This window comes from Canis lupus, chromosome 25 (genome assembly GCF_011100685.1).
Source record: "Canis lupus familiaris isolate Mischka breed German Shepherd chromosome 25, alternate assembly UU_Cfam_GSD_1.0, whole genome shotgun sequence".
NCBI lineage: Eukaryota > Metazoa > Chordata > Mammalia > Carnivora > Canidae > Canis > Canis lupus.
Window position 1 is genome coordinate 8,926,149 of NC_049246.1, and position 17,254 is coordinate 8,943,402.

Genomic DNA, 17,254 nt, shown 5'->3' on the forward strand with positions numbered 1-17,254 from the left:
AAATGAAGTGTTAGAAATCAGTTTAAATATAATGGTAATTGTGTTCAATGTAAGTGTAAATTTTGCTACCTGGTTTAAAGACAAAGACTGGCAAACTGAGAGAAAAAAAAAAAAAAAGATAGTCCTAAGAGAAATTCATCTAAAAGAGGACACAAAAGGGTTCCAAGAAAAAGATGAGAGACAATTATGAAGCAAATACTAAAAGAAAGCTAGCATAGACATAATCACCGCAACAAAATACATGCAAGGGCAAAGAGCATGACAAGAGATAAAGATGATTTCATACGAAGACATAAAGATTCTAAACTTACATGCATCTAATTAATACAATGTCGGGAAAAAAAATACAATGTCAGACTAGAAAAAACAAGAGTTGGTAGTTACAAGGGGAAGCACTGTCAAATGCACCATTATTATGGAAGATTTTCCCATTCCTCTCTTAATAAATGATAGATCAAGCAGACAAAAGTAGAAAGAAGGGAGGGAGGGAGAGAGAGAAGGAAGGAGGGAACAAGAAGGAAGATTAACTTACTCGATTAAATCTATTTCTTCTTTAATAAAGAGAATATTACACCCCCCAAATTATAGCATATATATCTTTTTCTCTACTCACGAAAATTTAACATGAACCAGGCCACCACATAAGCCTAAAAATATTCCTAATTACTGTTATATAGATACAATAATATTAAGCTAGAAATCAGTAACACAATAACAACAGATGCAAATATACTGGGTCACAAAGAAAAATGTAGTTTTTAAAGTGGATCACAGTACAAAAAAAAAAGTTTAAAAGTCTCTGCCCTAGAGAAACTCCTGCCAATGATCATGATGCGCATTAAAAACAAAAAAAAAAAAGAAAAGAAAGAAAAAAAAAACCCTCATAGAAGTAATGACTGTAATAGCAGGAAACCCATAGCAATGCAGAAGCCCACCACCAGGAGAATGGATAAGTAAACTGGCATAGCCATAGGAGAGACTGAAGCAGAAAGTGGAAATAAGTTTGTTAGAGCTGCTGCACAGATAAACATGGATGAGTTTCAAGTTAGAACAATACTCATGGTACAATTCTGTTTATATGAAGTCCAGAAGGATGCAAAATTGCATAATGTGTTATTCAGAGATACAGTCATATGCTGTAAAATATGAAGAAAAGGAAGAGAGATTTCAAGAAAATGTTTACTAATAAGAGTGAAAGGGACAAGGAAAGTCACATTCAGGTTAGCTTCAACATGAGGTGATGTTCCAGCTCTTAAGCCAGGTGATTACATCATAGATATTTTGACTGATCTTCATACCTTTCACATAAATTAGAAATACTCTTTCTATGTATTTAGTGTCTATAGATTCCCGAACCTGGGTATCTATATCAAAAAGTTCAATCTTCTTCAAAAATATCTAGGCAGACCTGTGCTTTTGATTAGTCATTCTTTCCTCTCTATGGAGAGGAGGAATGATTTTTACATGTCTATTTCTCCTCCAATGAACTATTTCCTTACATGCAAACATCCAAGAAGGTAAAGCCTTGTGCATGCCCTTTTTGCTCCTGGCAGGCTGCCAGCACTGCTGGACTGAGTTACATGTCAAGACCGATCTAGCTGTCCTAAGATACAGATTCTTGCAGAGAAAGGTGGGGCTGTTTTAGGCAGTCAGTTATGCTTGTGAATGAAACCCACAAAGAAATCTTCTTAACAATGATTCAGTAATGATTAATGATGGGACACCTGCCACCTGCCTTCAGGATGGTGGGTCACAGATGTCCACTAAATACCAAGGATGCTCGGGTCTCAACTGGTATGCCATGGCTGCCTCTTGGGACCAACTGGCTCAATTCTGCCCCAGAGGGTCAAGCACAGAAACATGACCAAGACATGTGTACAACCAAAGTACCAAATAAGAGCAAATGGCAGTTTTGCATGTTTTTAGAAATCCACCTTTGCACCCAGTATACCTAGCTTTAAAAAAATACAAATATTAAGAATCACAGATGCAATCTCTTGCACTGCTCCTTCTCCACCTACATGATTAAAATGAGCTTACAGAGAAAGACCTAATTTTCGGGAGAAGAATTACCTTGGTGGGGAGAAGATGTATAGATGCACTGGGGGAGGGCACACTGTTAGGGAATAAAAAACACCTTTTACATCAAAATACATGGATTCTTGATTACTAAGACTTTTAACAAAAAAGCCATGACGTACCTCATGTTTTAAGTCTATTGTAAAGTCGGATTTCAGGGATTCACTCTTTAACCTCTTGGTAAGCCTAGAAAATAGATACAATTTGAGGTGGCGTTTTTTTTTTTTTCTTAATCAGAAGAAGCATTGAACAAGAATAACACATTGAGACTTTCTAATGTTTGAAAACAGATTAAAAGCACACATTTTAAGATAAAATTAAGAGTTTCACATTTCCTTGAGGCAAAGCCCTGTGAAAATGGAGTTATTTGTTGAGCAAATGAAGGCAAGCCTTTTTTGCAAATGTAGCATTGTTTCAACATCTGGCAAATAAGATAAACTACAACACAATACAGTAAATGCCTTAAAAACAAAGCCACAAAGTTTACTGACTCCTGAAAGTATATTGACTCCTGACAGAGAAAGAAGACAGAAAAGATTAAAAAAAAAAAAAAGTTGCTACTTTTTAGTCTCCTCCTTTTCATAATCCAAATGAACTGTAGTTTGTGTTTTTAGGGGAAGAAAGCATATGATTTCTGGAAAGAAAAAACATTTCAAGTCCTTTTCTTGCTTAAAGAAATCTTCACTGGCTTCTTGCCATGCCGATGAGAGTCCTTCCACTGTCCCCTAACTCCTCCATACTTACCCTACCTACTTATGCTATACCCACAGCACATACCTGCCCACTGGTGTCTCTCGCTGTACATCTGCCTAGTACACTCACACCCAACCTTTACCTGGCAAACCTTTGGTCAAGATCAAACTCAAGGGTGCCTCTCCTGGAGAAGGTTGCCAGACTTGCCCACCGGCATAAATGGAAAATTCCTTTGCTCCTAGAATAGGAAGCAAGCCCCATTAACTTTATCAAACATGTTACATCCTGTTGTGTATATGTGCCTCTCTGTGCTATGGAGTCTTTGTATCGCCAGCACTGCCACCGTGCCTAGCCAAAAGGAGCACTCAATGAGCTGCCTGAATAAATGAGGGCAAGATATTCTTTGATTCCAAGCTGCAGGAGGTAGACTTACATACCAAGACCACTGAAATGCCATACGGTTCTATATCCATCAAAGGGCTACAGGCTAGACCATTGGTTTCTATTACAAACCCCCTAGCACATATTTTAACTATAAAGATATAATAGTGGTTTTAAAAGGAAATGTAGTAATAAGTTTCAAACTCTTTACTGAGTTTTCAGCCTAGTTGAACCACAAAGATTTCTTTTAAAATTTACTTTTAATTAGAGGAAAGGAAGAAAGACACAGGTTATCACTTAAGTTTAGTATTAAAGTATTTGTCCAGGTGTAGATTATTAATGAAGCTTGGGGGCAGGTAGCTCCAAAAGCAGCCCAGGTAATCTCAGTCACATTCCTGCTCAATACCAGCCCACAGATTTTTCAGGAGGAGTGGGTGAGGATACATAAAGAGACAACGTTCTCAGACACACTCCCAATATATGTTAAGAGAAAAAAATCTGCCCTGGCGTGGATTCTCATCCCATTTGAAGCCTGCTCAGTTAGAGCCAGTTTTTATAAATAAACAGAATCAAGGTAATTTTGGAATCTGGACTTATGCCAAGTGTCTTCAAAATCTGATCAGACCACATTCAGATACCAAAGACAGAGAAAATCATAAACCTGCACCTCCTGCCACAGGCCAGGGGCACGGAGTTGTGGTGGGAACCCAGTGGTTTTGGCGTCCGTTGTTAGATGGCCGTGCATCACAGGCCCCTTTTTTACTAGGCAATAAATACTTCTGCCTTGTTACCCTCAACATGCTTTCTAATTTTTTTACTCTAAGTTTCTTTTTCATTCAATTCTTAAACATTTGTATTTGAGGGAGACCTTAGAGGGGCACGGACAGAATTTCATTAAGATGGACAATGACTAATTCAAAGACACACAAAGACATACACTGACATTTTTAAGTGGATGTGCCTGGCAGCTCATGAGGTCTACTATAACATTAAGTGATGGTTACCTCAGCATCAAGGTCACATGGACAAGTCTGCCTCTAACACCCTGAGCCTAAGTCAGTCAACTTACAAATATGGTCAAGTCCTAAAAGTGTGCAGGGCATCTACCGAATTTAAAAAGCAAGTCCTAAAAGTGGGCACTAGGTTTCTCTTTTCTATACAACAAGATAGCACGAGGGTTCTCCAAATGCTAATTTCAGTAACCAACAATGCCAAAAAAAAAAAAAAAATTAAGGTCAGAAATTCTAATTACTCAGATAAAATATTTCCTCATCAAATATTCAGTTCCTGGCAAATATGACACTTGATATTCAGCTTTTCTATTTTTAGAAGACATTAAGTCATGTCCCAAAACACAAGCTCTAAAGACACAATCAGCAAGCCTGGAAACTTGCAACAGGCAGGGGGCCCCTTCGACTCCACATTAGGAGAAGTTCCACTGAGTTTTACAGCCCCATTTGTAAGCCAGTGAAGACCATCTATTCCTGAGGGTTCACTGAAGAGACAGCACTGCAATCTTTCAGCTCTGGGGCTGGAGATCAGGATGCAGCCATTTTTATTTCAATCCTCTAAAAGAGGCACAGAAACCTTTGAGGAAATAAAAGCCACACAGAGCAACCAAAAACAGCTTACACTGAGCCCAGGCCCCTGGCAAGGGGCAGGGCAAATCCACCCAGGCACAGACACCTGAGAATCAGCACAGCAGGCCCCTCCTCCAGAAGACCAACTGGAAGAACAGGTGAACAGCAAATGTACAGGCCACACAGCATTGTAAAACTCCAGTACTAGGGGAAAATAATATATAGAATTCATGGGTTTTTTTCTCACAATTCACTTATCTTTCAGTTTAAAATTTTCCTTTTTTTTTCTTTTTTCCCATTTCAACTAGTTTCTTATTTTATCAACTCTTTGTTTTTTACATTTACATTTTATAGATATATTCTTCATTTTGGCTTCCTTTCACTGTTCAATTTTAATTTTGTATATATACATAAGTTTTGCTTTCTTTACAATTTGGTATGTAGTATCTTCTAACACACAGACCAAAATTCACTCGGGATCAAGTGGATCACCCTATTCTGTCCACCCTGTGGGATGATATTCTCTATTACCCCCATATACACTTTTTTTTTTCTCTTTTTGTTTTTTTCATTTTTTTTTTCTGGTTTCTGACCTCTTGGGATTTGTCTAGTGTATTTCACTTGGGTCTTAGTTGATATTCTTGATAGTACTTACTTGTTCATCATCCATTCTTCTCTGGACAAAATGAAGGAGGAATTCACAACAAAAGAAAGAACCAGAGGTAATACTCTGCCACAGATCTGATCAATATGGATATAAGTCAAATGTCAGAGATGGAATTCAGGATAAGTATAAAATTAATAGTTGGGTTTGGAAAAAGCAAAAAAAAAAAACCCACTAGAGAATCTCTTAGTGCAGAAATGATACCTAATCAAGCCAAAATTATAAATGCTTTGAGATACAGTCTAAACTGGATGCTCTAACAGCTAAGGTAAATGAGGCAGAATTAAGTAACATAGAAGACAAGTTGATGCATAGGAAGCTGAGGAGAGAGAAAAACAACTAATGAACCCTGAGGGGAGGCTTCAAGAAATCAGCAAAGCCATAAAATGAAAAATATTTGAATTACTGGAAACCCTGAGGGAGATGAAAAGAGAGAGGGCCACAGATATATTTGAGCAAATCATAGCTGAGAGTTTCCTTAACCTGGGGAAGGAAACACGCATTCATGCTAAAGAGGTAGAGAGGACTCCTCCCAAAATCAATAAAAATAGATCAACACCCCAACATATAATAGTGAAGCTTGCAGATTTCAGAGATAAAGCGAAAATCTTGAAACCAGCTTGAGACAACAGGTTCCTAACCTACAGGGTAGGAATATTAGACCAGCATCAGACCTATCCACAGAGACCTGACAGGCCAGAAAGGGCTGGCATGATAATATACAGGGTAATAAATGAAAAAAACATGCAGCCATGTTTATTTAGCTTGGATAAAATATTGGATACTTTATCCAATACTTTACCCAGCAAGGCTGTCATTCAGAATGGAAGGAGAGATACAGGGCTTCTAGGACAGAAACTGAAAGAATCTGTCACCACCAAGCCAGCCCTGCAAGAAATATTAAGGGGGATGCTGTAACTGAAGAGAGAGCCCAAGAGTAATATCAACCAGAAAGAAACAGAGACAATCTACAGAAACAGGGTATTGTTTAATAAAACCTGTATTGTATTACAGGTAATACAATAGCACTAAATTCATACCTTTCAATAGTTACTCTGACTGTAAATGGGCTAAATGCTCCAATCAAAAGACATAAAGACATATTGGATAAAAAAGGAAGACCCATCAATGCTGTGTACAAGAGTCATTTTAGACGTAAAGACACCTCCAGACTGAAAGTAAGGGGGTGGATAAGCATTTACTATGCTAATGGACCTCAAAAGAAAGCTAGAGTAGCAATCCTCATATCAGACAAATTAGATTTTAAACCAAAGACTAGTAAGAGATGAAGAGTGACACTATATCATACTTATAGGGTCAGCTCAACAAGATCTAACAATTATAAATATTTGTGTTCCTAATTTAGGAACAGCCAAATTAATTTAATTTTAATCAACCAAATTAATTTAATAACCAAAATTTCATAACCAAATAAAGAAACACATTGAAAATAACACATTTATAGTAGGGGACTTCAACATCCCACTCAAAGCAATGGACGGATCATATAAACAATGGACAGATCATATAAGTAGATGATCAATAAGGAAACAAGGGCAGATCAACTCCACCCAGGCAAATGAGACACTGGACCAGACGGACTTCACAGGCATATACACAGCATTCCAACCTAAAACAACAGAATACACATTCTTCTCAAGTTCACATGGAAAATTCTCCAGAACAGATCACATACTGGGTCACAAATCAGGCCTCAACCAATACCAAAAGATTGGGATTATTCCCTGCATATTTTCAGACCACAATGCTTTGAAACTTGAACTCAATCACGAGAGGAAATTTGGAAGAAACTCAAATTTAGTTAAAGAGTGTTAAAGAGTGTCCTATTAAAAGATGAATGGGTCAACCAGAAAACTAGAGAAGAATTAAAAAGATTAATATCCTTTAGGTATAAAAAGATTCATGGAAACTAATGAAAATGAAAACACAACTGTTCAAAACCTCTGGTATACAGCAAAGGCAGTCCTAAGAGGGCAGTACTTTGCAATACAAGCCTCTCTCAAAAAATTAGAAAAATCTCAAATACACAAGCTAACCTTATACTGAAAGGAGCTGGATAAAGAACAGCAAATCTAGCCTGAACCAAGCAGAAGAAAAAAAGTAATAAAGATTAGAGCAGAAATCAATGAAACAGAAACCAGAACAATAGAACAGATCAACAAAACTATAAGCTGGTTCTTTGAATTAATAAGACCTATAAACCCCCAGCCAGATGTATCAAAAAAAAAGGGAAAGGGGGATCCCTGTGTGGCTCAGAGGTTTAGCACCTGCCTTCAGCCCAGGGCGTGATCCTAGGGACCAGGGATCAAGTCCCACGTCGGGCTCCCTGCATGAAGCCTGCTTCTCCCTCTGCCTGTGTCTCTGCCTCCCTCTCTATCTGTGTCTCTCATGAATAAATAAATAAAATCGTTAAAAAAAAAAAGGGAAAGGATCCAAATAAAATCATGAATGAAAGAGGAGAGAGCACAACCAACACCAAGAAAATACAAATGATTTTAAGAATATATTATGAGCAACTATATGCCAACAAATTAGGCAACCTGAAAGAAATGGATGCATTCCTGGAAACTTATAAACCTCCAAAACTGAAACAGGAAGAAAGAGAAAATCTTTTTGTTTTTTTAAAGATTTTACTTATTTATTCATGAGAGAGACAGAGAGAGAGAGACAGAGAGAGAGAGAGGGGCAGAGACACAGGCAGAGGGTCAAGCAGGCTCCATGCAGGGAGCCTGACATGGGACTCTATCCCGGGTCTCCAGGATCAGGCCCTGGGCTGAAGGTGGCGGTAAACCACTGAGCCACCCCATCTGCCCAGAAAGAGAAAATCTTAACAGACCCATAACCAGCAAGGAAATTAAAGCAATAATCAAAAACCTACCAAAAAACAAGAGTCCAGGGCCAGATGGCTTCCCAAGGGAATTCTACCAAACATTTAAGGAAGAAATAATACCTATTCTTTTGATGCTGTTTCAAAAAATATAAATGGAAGGAAAACTTCCAAACTTGTTCTGTGAAGTGAGCATTAACTTATGATCTCCAAATCAGACAAAGACCCCATTAAAAAGGAGAATTACAGACAGATACCCCTGATAAACATGGACGCCAATATGCTTACCAAGATACTACAAATAGGATCCAATAGTACATTAAAAGGACTATTCACCATGATTGGGTGGGACTTATTCCTGGGCTGCATGGGTGGTTCAACATTTGCAAATCAATCAGCATGATACACAACATTAAAAAAAGAAAGGGCAAGAACCATATGATCTTCTCAATTGATGCAGAGAAAGCATCTGACAAAATACAGCATCCTGTGGTTATAACTCTCCACTGTATAGGGATAGAAGGAACATACCTCAATATCATAAAAGCCATCTATGAAAAGCCCACAGTGAGTATCTTCTCAATGGGGAAAAACAAAGCTTTCCCCTTAAGGTCAGAAACATGACAGAGATGTCTACTCTCACTGCTGCTATTCAACATAGTACTAGAAATCCTAGCTTCAGCAATCAGACAATCAAAAGAAATAAAGGGCATTCAAATTGGAAAAGAAGGGATGCCTGAGTGGCTCAGCAGCTGAGCGTCTGCCTTTGACTCAGGGCGTGATCCCAGAGTCCCAGGATTGAGTCCCACATGGGGCTTCCTACATGGAGCCTGCTTCTCCCTCTGCCTATGTCTCTGACTCTCTCTCTCTCTGTGTGTCTCTCATGAATAAATAAATAAAATCTTAAAAAAAAAATTAGAAAACAAGTCAAACTCTTACTCTTCACAGATGACATGATACTTTATGTGGAAAACCTGAAAGACTCCACTCCAAAATTACTAGAACTCATACAATTCAGCAACATGGCAGGATACAAAATCAATGCACAGAAATCAGTTGCATTTCTATATACTAACAAGATGGATGAGAAATTAAGGAATCGATCCTATTTACAATTGCACCAAAACCCATAAGATACATAGGAATAAACCTAATCAAAGGGGTAAAGGATCTGTACTCTAAAAACTACAGAATGCATATGAAAGAAATTGAGTAAGACACAAAGAGATGGAAAAACATTTCATGCTCATGGATTGGAAAAATAAATATTGTGAAAATGTCTATGCTACTCAGAGCAATGTAATCCCTATCAAAATACCATCAACATTTTTCACAGAGCTGGAACAAATAATCCTAAAATTTGTATGGAACCAGAAAAGACCCCAAGTAGCCAAAGAAATGTTGAAAAAGAAAACCAAAGCTGAAGGCATTACAATGCCTGATTTCAAGCTGTATTACAAAGCTGTGATCATCAAGACAGTATGGTTCTGTCACAAAAACAGACACACAGCTCATTAGAACAGAATAGAAAACCCATAAATGGACCCTCAAATTTATTGTCAACTAATCTTCAACAAAGCAGGAAAGAATATCCAATGGAAAAAAAGACAGTCTCTTCAGTAAATGGTGCTGGTGCTGGGAAAATTGGACAGCCACGTGTAGAAGAATGAAACTGGACCTTTTTCTTACTCCATACACAAAGATAAACTCAAAATGTATGAAAGACCTAAATGTGAGATGGAATCTATCAAAATCCTAGAGGAGAACACAAGCAGCAACCTTTGTGACTTCAGCCATAGCAACTTCTTGTAAGACACATCTCCAAAGGCAAGGGAAACAAAAGCAAAAATGAACTATTAGGACTTCATCAAGATAAAAAAAAAAAAAAAAAAAAAAAAAACTTCTGCACAGCAAAGGAAATAACTGAAAAAACTAAAAGGAAACCTACAGAATGGGAGAGGATATTTGCAAATGACATATCAGATAAAGGGCTAGTATCAAAGATCTATAAAGCACTTTTCAAACTCAAACACCAAAAAAACCCTAAGAATCCAGTCAAGAAATGGGCAGAAGATATGAACAGTCATGTCTTCAAAGAATACCTACACCTGGCCAACAGACACATGAAAAAAATGCTCAGCATCACTTCTCGTCAGGGAAATATAAATCAAAACCAACGATGAAATATCACCTTACACCAGTCAAAATGGCTAAAATTAACAAGACAGGAAACAACAAACGGTGAGGGTGCAGAGAAAGGGAAATCCTTTTACACTGTTGGTAGGAATGCAAGCTGGTGCAGCCACTCTGGAAAATGGTATGGAGATTCCTCAAGAACTTAAAAATAGAATTACCTTGTGACCCAGCAATGCACTACTAGGCCCCAAAGACACAAAAGTAGTGATCCAAAGGGGCACTTGCACCCCCAATGTCCAAGCAGCAACGTCCACAATAGCCAAACTGGAAAGAGCCAAGATGTCCATGGACAGATGAATGGATATAGAAGATGTGGTGTGTGTGTGTATACACACACATATATAATGGAATACTACTCAGCCATCAGAAAAGATGAATACTTACCACTTACATCAATGTGGATGGAACTAGAGGGTATTATGCTAAGCAAAATAAGTCAAACCAGGAAAGATAATTATCATATGGTGTTACTCACATGTGGAGTATAAAACAGCACAGAGGATCATAGGGGAAGGAAGGGAAAACTGAAGGAGAAGTCATCAGAGAGAGAGAAAAACCATGAGAGACTCTTAACTCTAGGAAACAAGCTGAGGGTTCTTGGAGGGAAGTGGGTGAGGAGATGGGGTAATTGGGTGATGGGCATTAAGGAGGGCATGTGATGAACACTGGGTGTTATACGCAACTGATGAATTACTGAACACTACATCTGAAACTAATGATGTACTATAGGTTGGCTAATTGAATTTAAATAAAAAAATTTTTAAAAGAGACTTTTTTAAGATTATTTATTTATTTATTCATGAAAGATAGAGAGAGGCAAAGACACAGGCAGAGGGAGAAGCAGGCTCCATACAGGGAGCCCGATGCGGGACTCGATCCCAGGTCTCCAGGATCACACCCCGGGCTGAAGGCCGCACCAAACCGCTGAGCCACCCGGGCTGCCCTAAAAGAGACTTTTTATTTTGATTAATTACTAAGCCCAACAAATGGGCTTCAGGGTCGGAATTAGTTTGAACCTAACCAAAGCACTGAAATTCCCTGCAACCATTAATGGTTCAGGATTTAGTATATGCCTGAAGTTGACTCAACCAACTTCAATCAGATAAGATCCAACTAGTGACTGAGGAATAGCACTTACATTCCATGGTTAGAGAGGTTCTCCACTGCTGAACATAAACAAAGAAACAAAAAACAAACAAAACATGTAGCCCTTTTTGCCTTAAATCAATAAAGGGAACCAAATTTAGGATGAACTGATGCTGTATGTGGTTTCAGGAGGCTGTGTACTAAGCATGAGAGATTGAGAACCAGCATCTTCAACAGGATTGTTTTTGCTTGCAGAAAAAGGGAGGAGAAGCACAGAGAAGACCATGGATATTAATTAACTACAAACATTGTGCAGTTTGTTGGAAATCGTTCAGTGTTATGAAATCAGATGACACTGAATGCAGAAGGTTAACTGGTGCCTTATTCCTCTATCATGCCAGAGTTATGGGTGAACTGCTGGAAATTTTTGAAACTTATACAAAAGATTAGTCTTTTGGCCCCAATTCCCATATGAAGTTCCTTACATACCATACCACAATGACATGAAGCCCTCAGTCCTCTCCCATATCTCAGTAGAAAATATTGCTAAGCTTGACCATAAAGACAGTAAGAACACTTATCAATAGATGTTTTCAATGACTTCGTAAAGATGACAAGAAGAGAAGCATGGCTGGTGTGACATCTATGGAACACCAAGTCATCCATAACACAGTCTCCCCTCAATAAGACGAATACCTTGGCTAGTACAGAAACTGCAGCCCCAATTCACAAAGCCCCTGGCAGTTAGTCATATAGTGAACATGAGGTAGTTATGAGACAAGCATAAGCCAGAGTCAACAGAACCTGCCAGAACTTTGGCTGCCTCTCCAGCTTATAAGCAGTGAAGCCAGAAGGCAGAATTCACAGACCCAAGAGGTTTTGTAGAAGAGAACTGCCTGGCTGCCAAGCAATGAGTTAGGCTACACTGTCCTTTAAGCGGATGCTAGGAGTCAAAGATCTGTCCAACACAGATTACTTCCATCCACTTGGTTTAAAAGTCAAAAGGAAAGCAATAATTAAGTACCTTATCACACTGAACTCAGTAAAAGGTGAATTGTATCCAGCATTAGGGAGCCTCCAAGGTCTTTGCTGGATGCGGGATGGAAAAAGTGAAACTTTCTAAACTACAGGATTTGTTTCCTGGATGAGTGGCCTCCTAGATCAGAAGGGAAGAATGGAGAAAGGAGTTATGCTGGCTTCAGAGAGACAGTTATATTCCAGGCTTACTGAATGGGGTCTTTGCAGGTCCGTGGGTTTCTCTTCCACCTTGGGAGAAGAAGGTGGGATCTGTGCTCAGAGTACTGCACAACACAAATTATAGCTGTACCTGTCCCTCTATCAAGGGACTTGTTTCTCCAGAAAATGGAAGACAAGTAGACTTAGGAAGAGCTTATAACCCCCAAGTCAGAGAAACCAGAACCGCCAGAACTTCTGTAGAGAAGTGAGCTCACATAATTCCGGGCTATGAAGCTAAGTATAGAGAGTGAGGACAGACCAGAGGAAGGCTACTGCCAGGGTGAGAATCTGTAAAGCACAAGGAACAACCCAGGGCTGGGATGTGCCACTCATGGCTCTGGAGAGTCCAGACAGAACAGAGGTAGCTGAACTGGGCCCAAACATAACGCTTCTGGACATAATGGGAAGAGAGCGTCCTGGGGGCTCCTGGTCTTCAAGCTACAGCAAACTCAAGCTTAATTAATTTGAGAATAAAGATGACCCTGGGCTACTGAAACAGAATTATCTTCCCTTCACTCCAGCAGAGCAGAGCCAGGCAAATCAGTGTAGGGTAAGAAGGGAATAACAACTCTCTCTTCTAGTTCCCCTTCCCCTCCTGCCCAACCCTTCCAAGAATGGAGCAGAGAGAGTGTGTGGCCCTCCTAGGCATGTCTGGCATAGGCTGGGGGCAGGGCATCCCTGCCTGGTATTCTCAGGATGGGTCCATGGGTCCAACACACATTTTAGTTGGAGATAACAGAATCCACTCTGGCCAGTTCAAGCACAAAGTAGACTCATTAATACATATAATATCTCACAGATTACTGGAAAATCAGAATAAAGATATTCGAGGCTAAGACTCCAAGGACAACCTCCAGATTTATACTACAGAAATGGGTAGCCGAGGAGCTGTGGCCTCAGCCATCATCAGGAAGCTATTCTTAGCTGCCAGCCTCCAAATGACCCCTCCTCTAATATGACCTCTCAAGTCAAATGGACCAGCATATGTTGTCTCTTTCTCCATATAACTCAGTTCCCAAAAACGATTTTACACAGTGCATCAACCTATTAGAGCTTACCTCATGTAGCTGCTGTCTACTGGGAAGGAAGGCTACACAACATGGAGGTGTTATTGTTGTCCTTTTCTGGATTCTACATTGGGAAGCAGGGTCTTACATTGTAAAAACTTTCAAATGTCAAAGGAGTAGTCAATAAGTGTTGGCTAGTCACAAATGACAAGGTACAACTATGCTGTATTTCTACAATCGGCTATAAAGTTTCCCAAGACTCAAAACCCTAGAAACAGTGTATCTAATGTAATAAATAACAGAAGCCCTTCCATCTCTGATGATATAAAGGCCACAAATGTTTTATCACCTTTCCATTCCCTAAAGAAAAAAAACATAATAATTAACCTGAAGCATTTGAATTAAGAGTCTGTCAACAATCATATTTCTCCTGAATTACAACTTAATTACCTTTACTTTTCACATTGAAAAAAGCATTATTGCAATTATACACACAAATAGCTAGGTATGGATATCTACAGAGACTCTGGTAACTGTCCTTCTTGTCTGGCCTCTGTTGAAACATATACATCGACATACATAATTTGCCATCAACTCCCATCCTGGGCATGTTTACTGATTCATTTTCTTACTGATGATCAAAGGCATACTTATAGCTAACTAGATCCATTAATAATAGTAATAACAACTCTGGAGGTAGAGTTCTCAGAGTACTTATATGCCCTCCCATTGGGCCCCCAATTTCTTATTCACTGTATTGCAGGTGAGGAAAAGAAAATAAAGAATGGTTGAGTAATCTGTCTGAGGGAACTAGTAAGTGACAGAGCAGAAGCAAGAATCTCAGATATTGACTCCTGCTCCAGGTCTTCCCACTCTACCACACACTGCCTCCAGCAGCAAAACTCACTTGAGATCCATCAATTACCATACTCCGTGAAATAAAAGTTGACCTGTATGTGCATGCGCACGTACACACACACACACACACACACACACGCACACAAAGTCTATAATAAGTTCTTACTTGTTTACAAGTGGAATACTAAGGGCCCAGCCAGCAGCAAAGTCTGGATATTTAAAAATTGTAGGATTTTCAGAAAAGGCATAATGGTGAATTATTGTAGATTCTTCATCATGTAATGCTTTTCCTAAAAACCATTCCTGTTAAATAAAGATATAAAATGTCACTTTCTTATAAAGAAGACGTGATCTCACACACAACACACACACACACACACACACACACACACACACACACACACTGGAATATCACTTCACCATCAAAAAAAAATGAAATCTTACCATTTGCAACAACCTGGATGGAACTAGAGGGTATTATGCTAAGTGAAATAAGTCAATCAGAGAAAGACAATTTTATGATTTCACTCATATGTGGAATTTAAGAAACAAAACAGAAGATCATAGGGGAAGGGAGGGGAAAAATAAGACAAAATTAGAGAGGGAGACAGACCATAAGAGACTCTTAACTATAAGAAACAAACTGGGAATAAATAAATAAATAAATAAATAAATAAATAAATAAATAAATAAATAAATAAATAAATAAAATAATTTAAAAAAGAAACAAACGGGTTGCTGGAGAGGTGGGGGTAGGGGATGGGGTAACTGGGTGATGGACATTAAGGAGGGCATGTGATGTGATAAACACTGAGTGTGGGCAGCCCCGGGGGCCCAGCGGTTTAGCGCCACCTTCAGTCCAGGGTGTGATCCTAGAGACCTGGGATCGAGTCCCGTGTCAGGCTCCCTGCATGGAGCCTGCTTCTCCCTCTGCCTGTGTCTCTGTCTCTCTCTGTCTCTGTGTCTCTCATAAATAAATAAATAAAAAATCTTTAAAAATAAATAAATAAATAAACACTGATGAATCACTCAGTGGCACTCTACCTCTGAAATGAATAATACACTATATGTTAATTAATTGAATTTAAATAAAATAAATAAAAGTAAAATGTATTTTGAATGTATATCCAAAAAAATAAAAACTGAAAATAAATAAATGTCACTTTCTTTCATTTCATATGTGAAATGGCCATTTCACATATGACCCAAAACAAAGTCATATCATTAATTTTAGCTAATTAAGTACTCTGGGTGATATAGAATTAGCATGGGTTATTACTTTCTAAAGAATTTTAACAAAAACATAATTAATGCTCTATGATAATGAACATGACATAATCTTTACAAAGAGAGTAATTTAGTTTATCAACAAGATGAGCAAAATATTAGTCATCATTATGCCATAGTCATATAAAAGTGTATTTTACAGAAAATTCCATACCAAAATGCTATTAAGGCAAAGAAAACAAGTGTTCCTTTATGCCCTACTGAGGTTTACAAAGGAGAATCTGAAAAATTCTTTCCAGAATTAGTGTCTATCTTATTTATTTATTCATTCATTCGATTAACATTTATTATTGTTATCAATTCACATTTGACATTTATCCCACACCAGGTGGGAACGCAGCTTACACAATAGCAGGGAAATAGAAAATCAGTAAAGTAGGGTCAGGTGGTGACTGCAGTATGCTAGGATAAAAATAAAACCAAGTGCCTGGGGACTTCCCTGGAAAGAGAGAGAAACCTCTCGTGAGCTAACAAATGAACTGAGAATAAACAATACCAAGGAGCCAGCTAGGTATAAATCTGGGGAAGAGCCATCAAGGCAGTTACTACAAAGTCCCAAGGTGAAAACAAGCTTGATACATTTGATGGAAAAAGAAGTCCAATGAGGTAGAATATACTGGATATGGGGAAACATGGTATAAAAGAGACAGACAGGAGACGGCCCAGGGTGGATTTCAGATGCCAGTGGGGAACAATGTAGACTTTACTCCAAATGCAGTGGAAGGCTGCCACTTCTGGCCACAACAGAATAGCCTGGATCAGACTGGCTCTCCCACTGAGAACAAGCACTAAAGCTGGAGAAAAATACTTAAACCAAATAATTAAGGGCATCAGAAACCAAAAACAAATAGTAGATGAGGGCAAATATCCAAGAGAGAAGAGAAGAGAACACTGTAATCACCTCCTTTTACCTTCAAGGAATTTACCAGTTGTTCCCATAGCAGAGAATGGCACACCACAGAAAGCAGCATCTGGGACTCCACAGCCTTGCTGGACTGAGAGAAGGGTTGGAGCTGGAGGTTGCCAAGAAGATATTTAAGGATTTAAGAGGCTTAGAAGGATCCAGATTTAAGAGGATCCAGAAAAGTGAGCCCCAAATTCTGCATGTGATTTCTTTTCAACTCCTAGCCTGGGAAGGAAAAAAAATAGAAAAGAATCAAGAACCAAGTGGAAAGGAGCAGGAGAGAGGCTAACTGCTGACCAAAGTCTTCAGCAGGGGTACTGGGGAGCCCAAGGCCCATATACAGGGTCTGCTGGAAGAAAGGGGTCTAGAAGTAAGGGCAGTCTGTAAATAGACCTACCTAAACAAGGTCTACAACTTAGAAGAATATTAAATCCT

At 38.8% G+C, this 17,254-nt stretch overlaps 1 protein-coding gene across 1 annotated transcript in view; it reads right to left on the bottom strand.

Annotated features, from left to right (window-relative positions):
• B3GLCT (beta 3-glucosyltransferase) overlaps nucleotides 1-17,254 on the bottom strand; it is a 123,182-nt gene that overhangs the window by 56,865 nt on the left and 49,063 nt on the right. The window contains exons 7-9 of the mRNA XM_038574489.1: nucleotides 14,795-14,931; nucleotides 2,915-3,010; nucleotides 2,202-2,265 (exon numbers count right to left, since the gene is read on the bottom strand). Of these exons, the coding sequence (XP_038430417.1) occupies nucleotides 2,202-2,265; nucleotides 2,915-3,010; nucleotides 14,795-14,931 (297 nt within the window). The remainder of the gene's footprint in view (nucleotides 1-2,201; nucleotides 2,266-2,914; nucleotides 3,011-14,794; nucleotides 14,932-17,254) is intronic.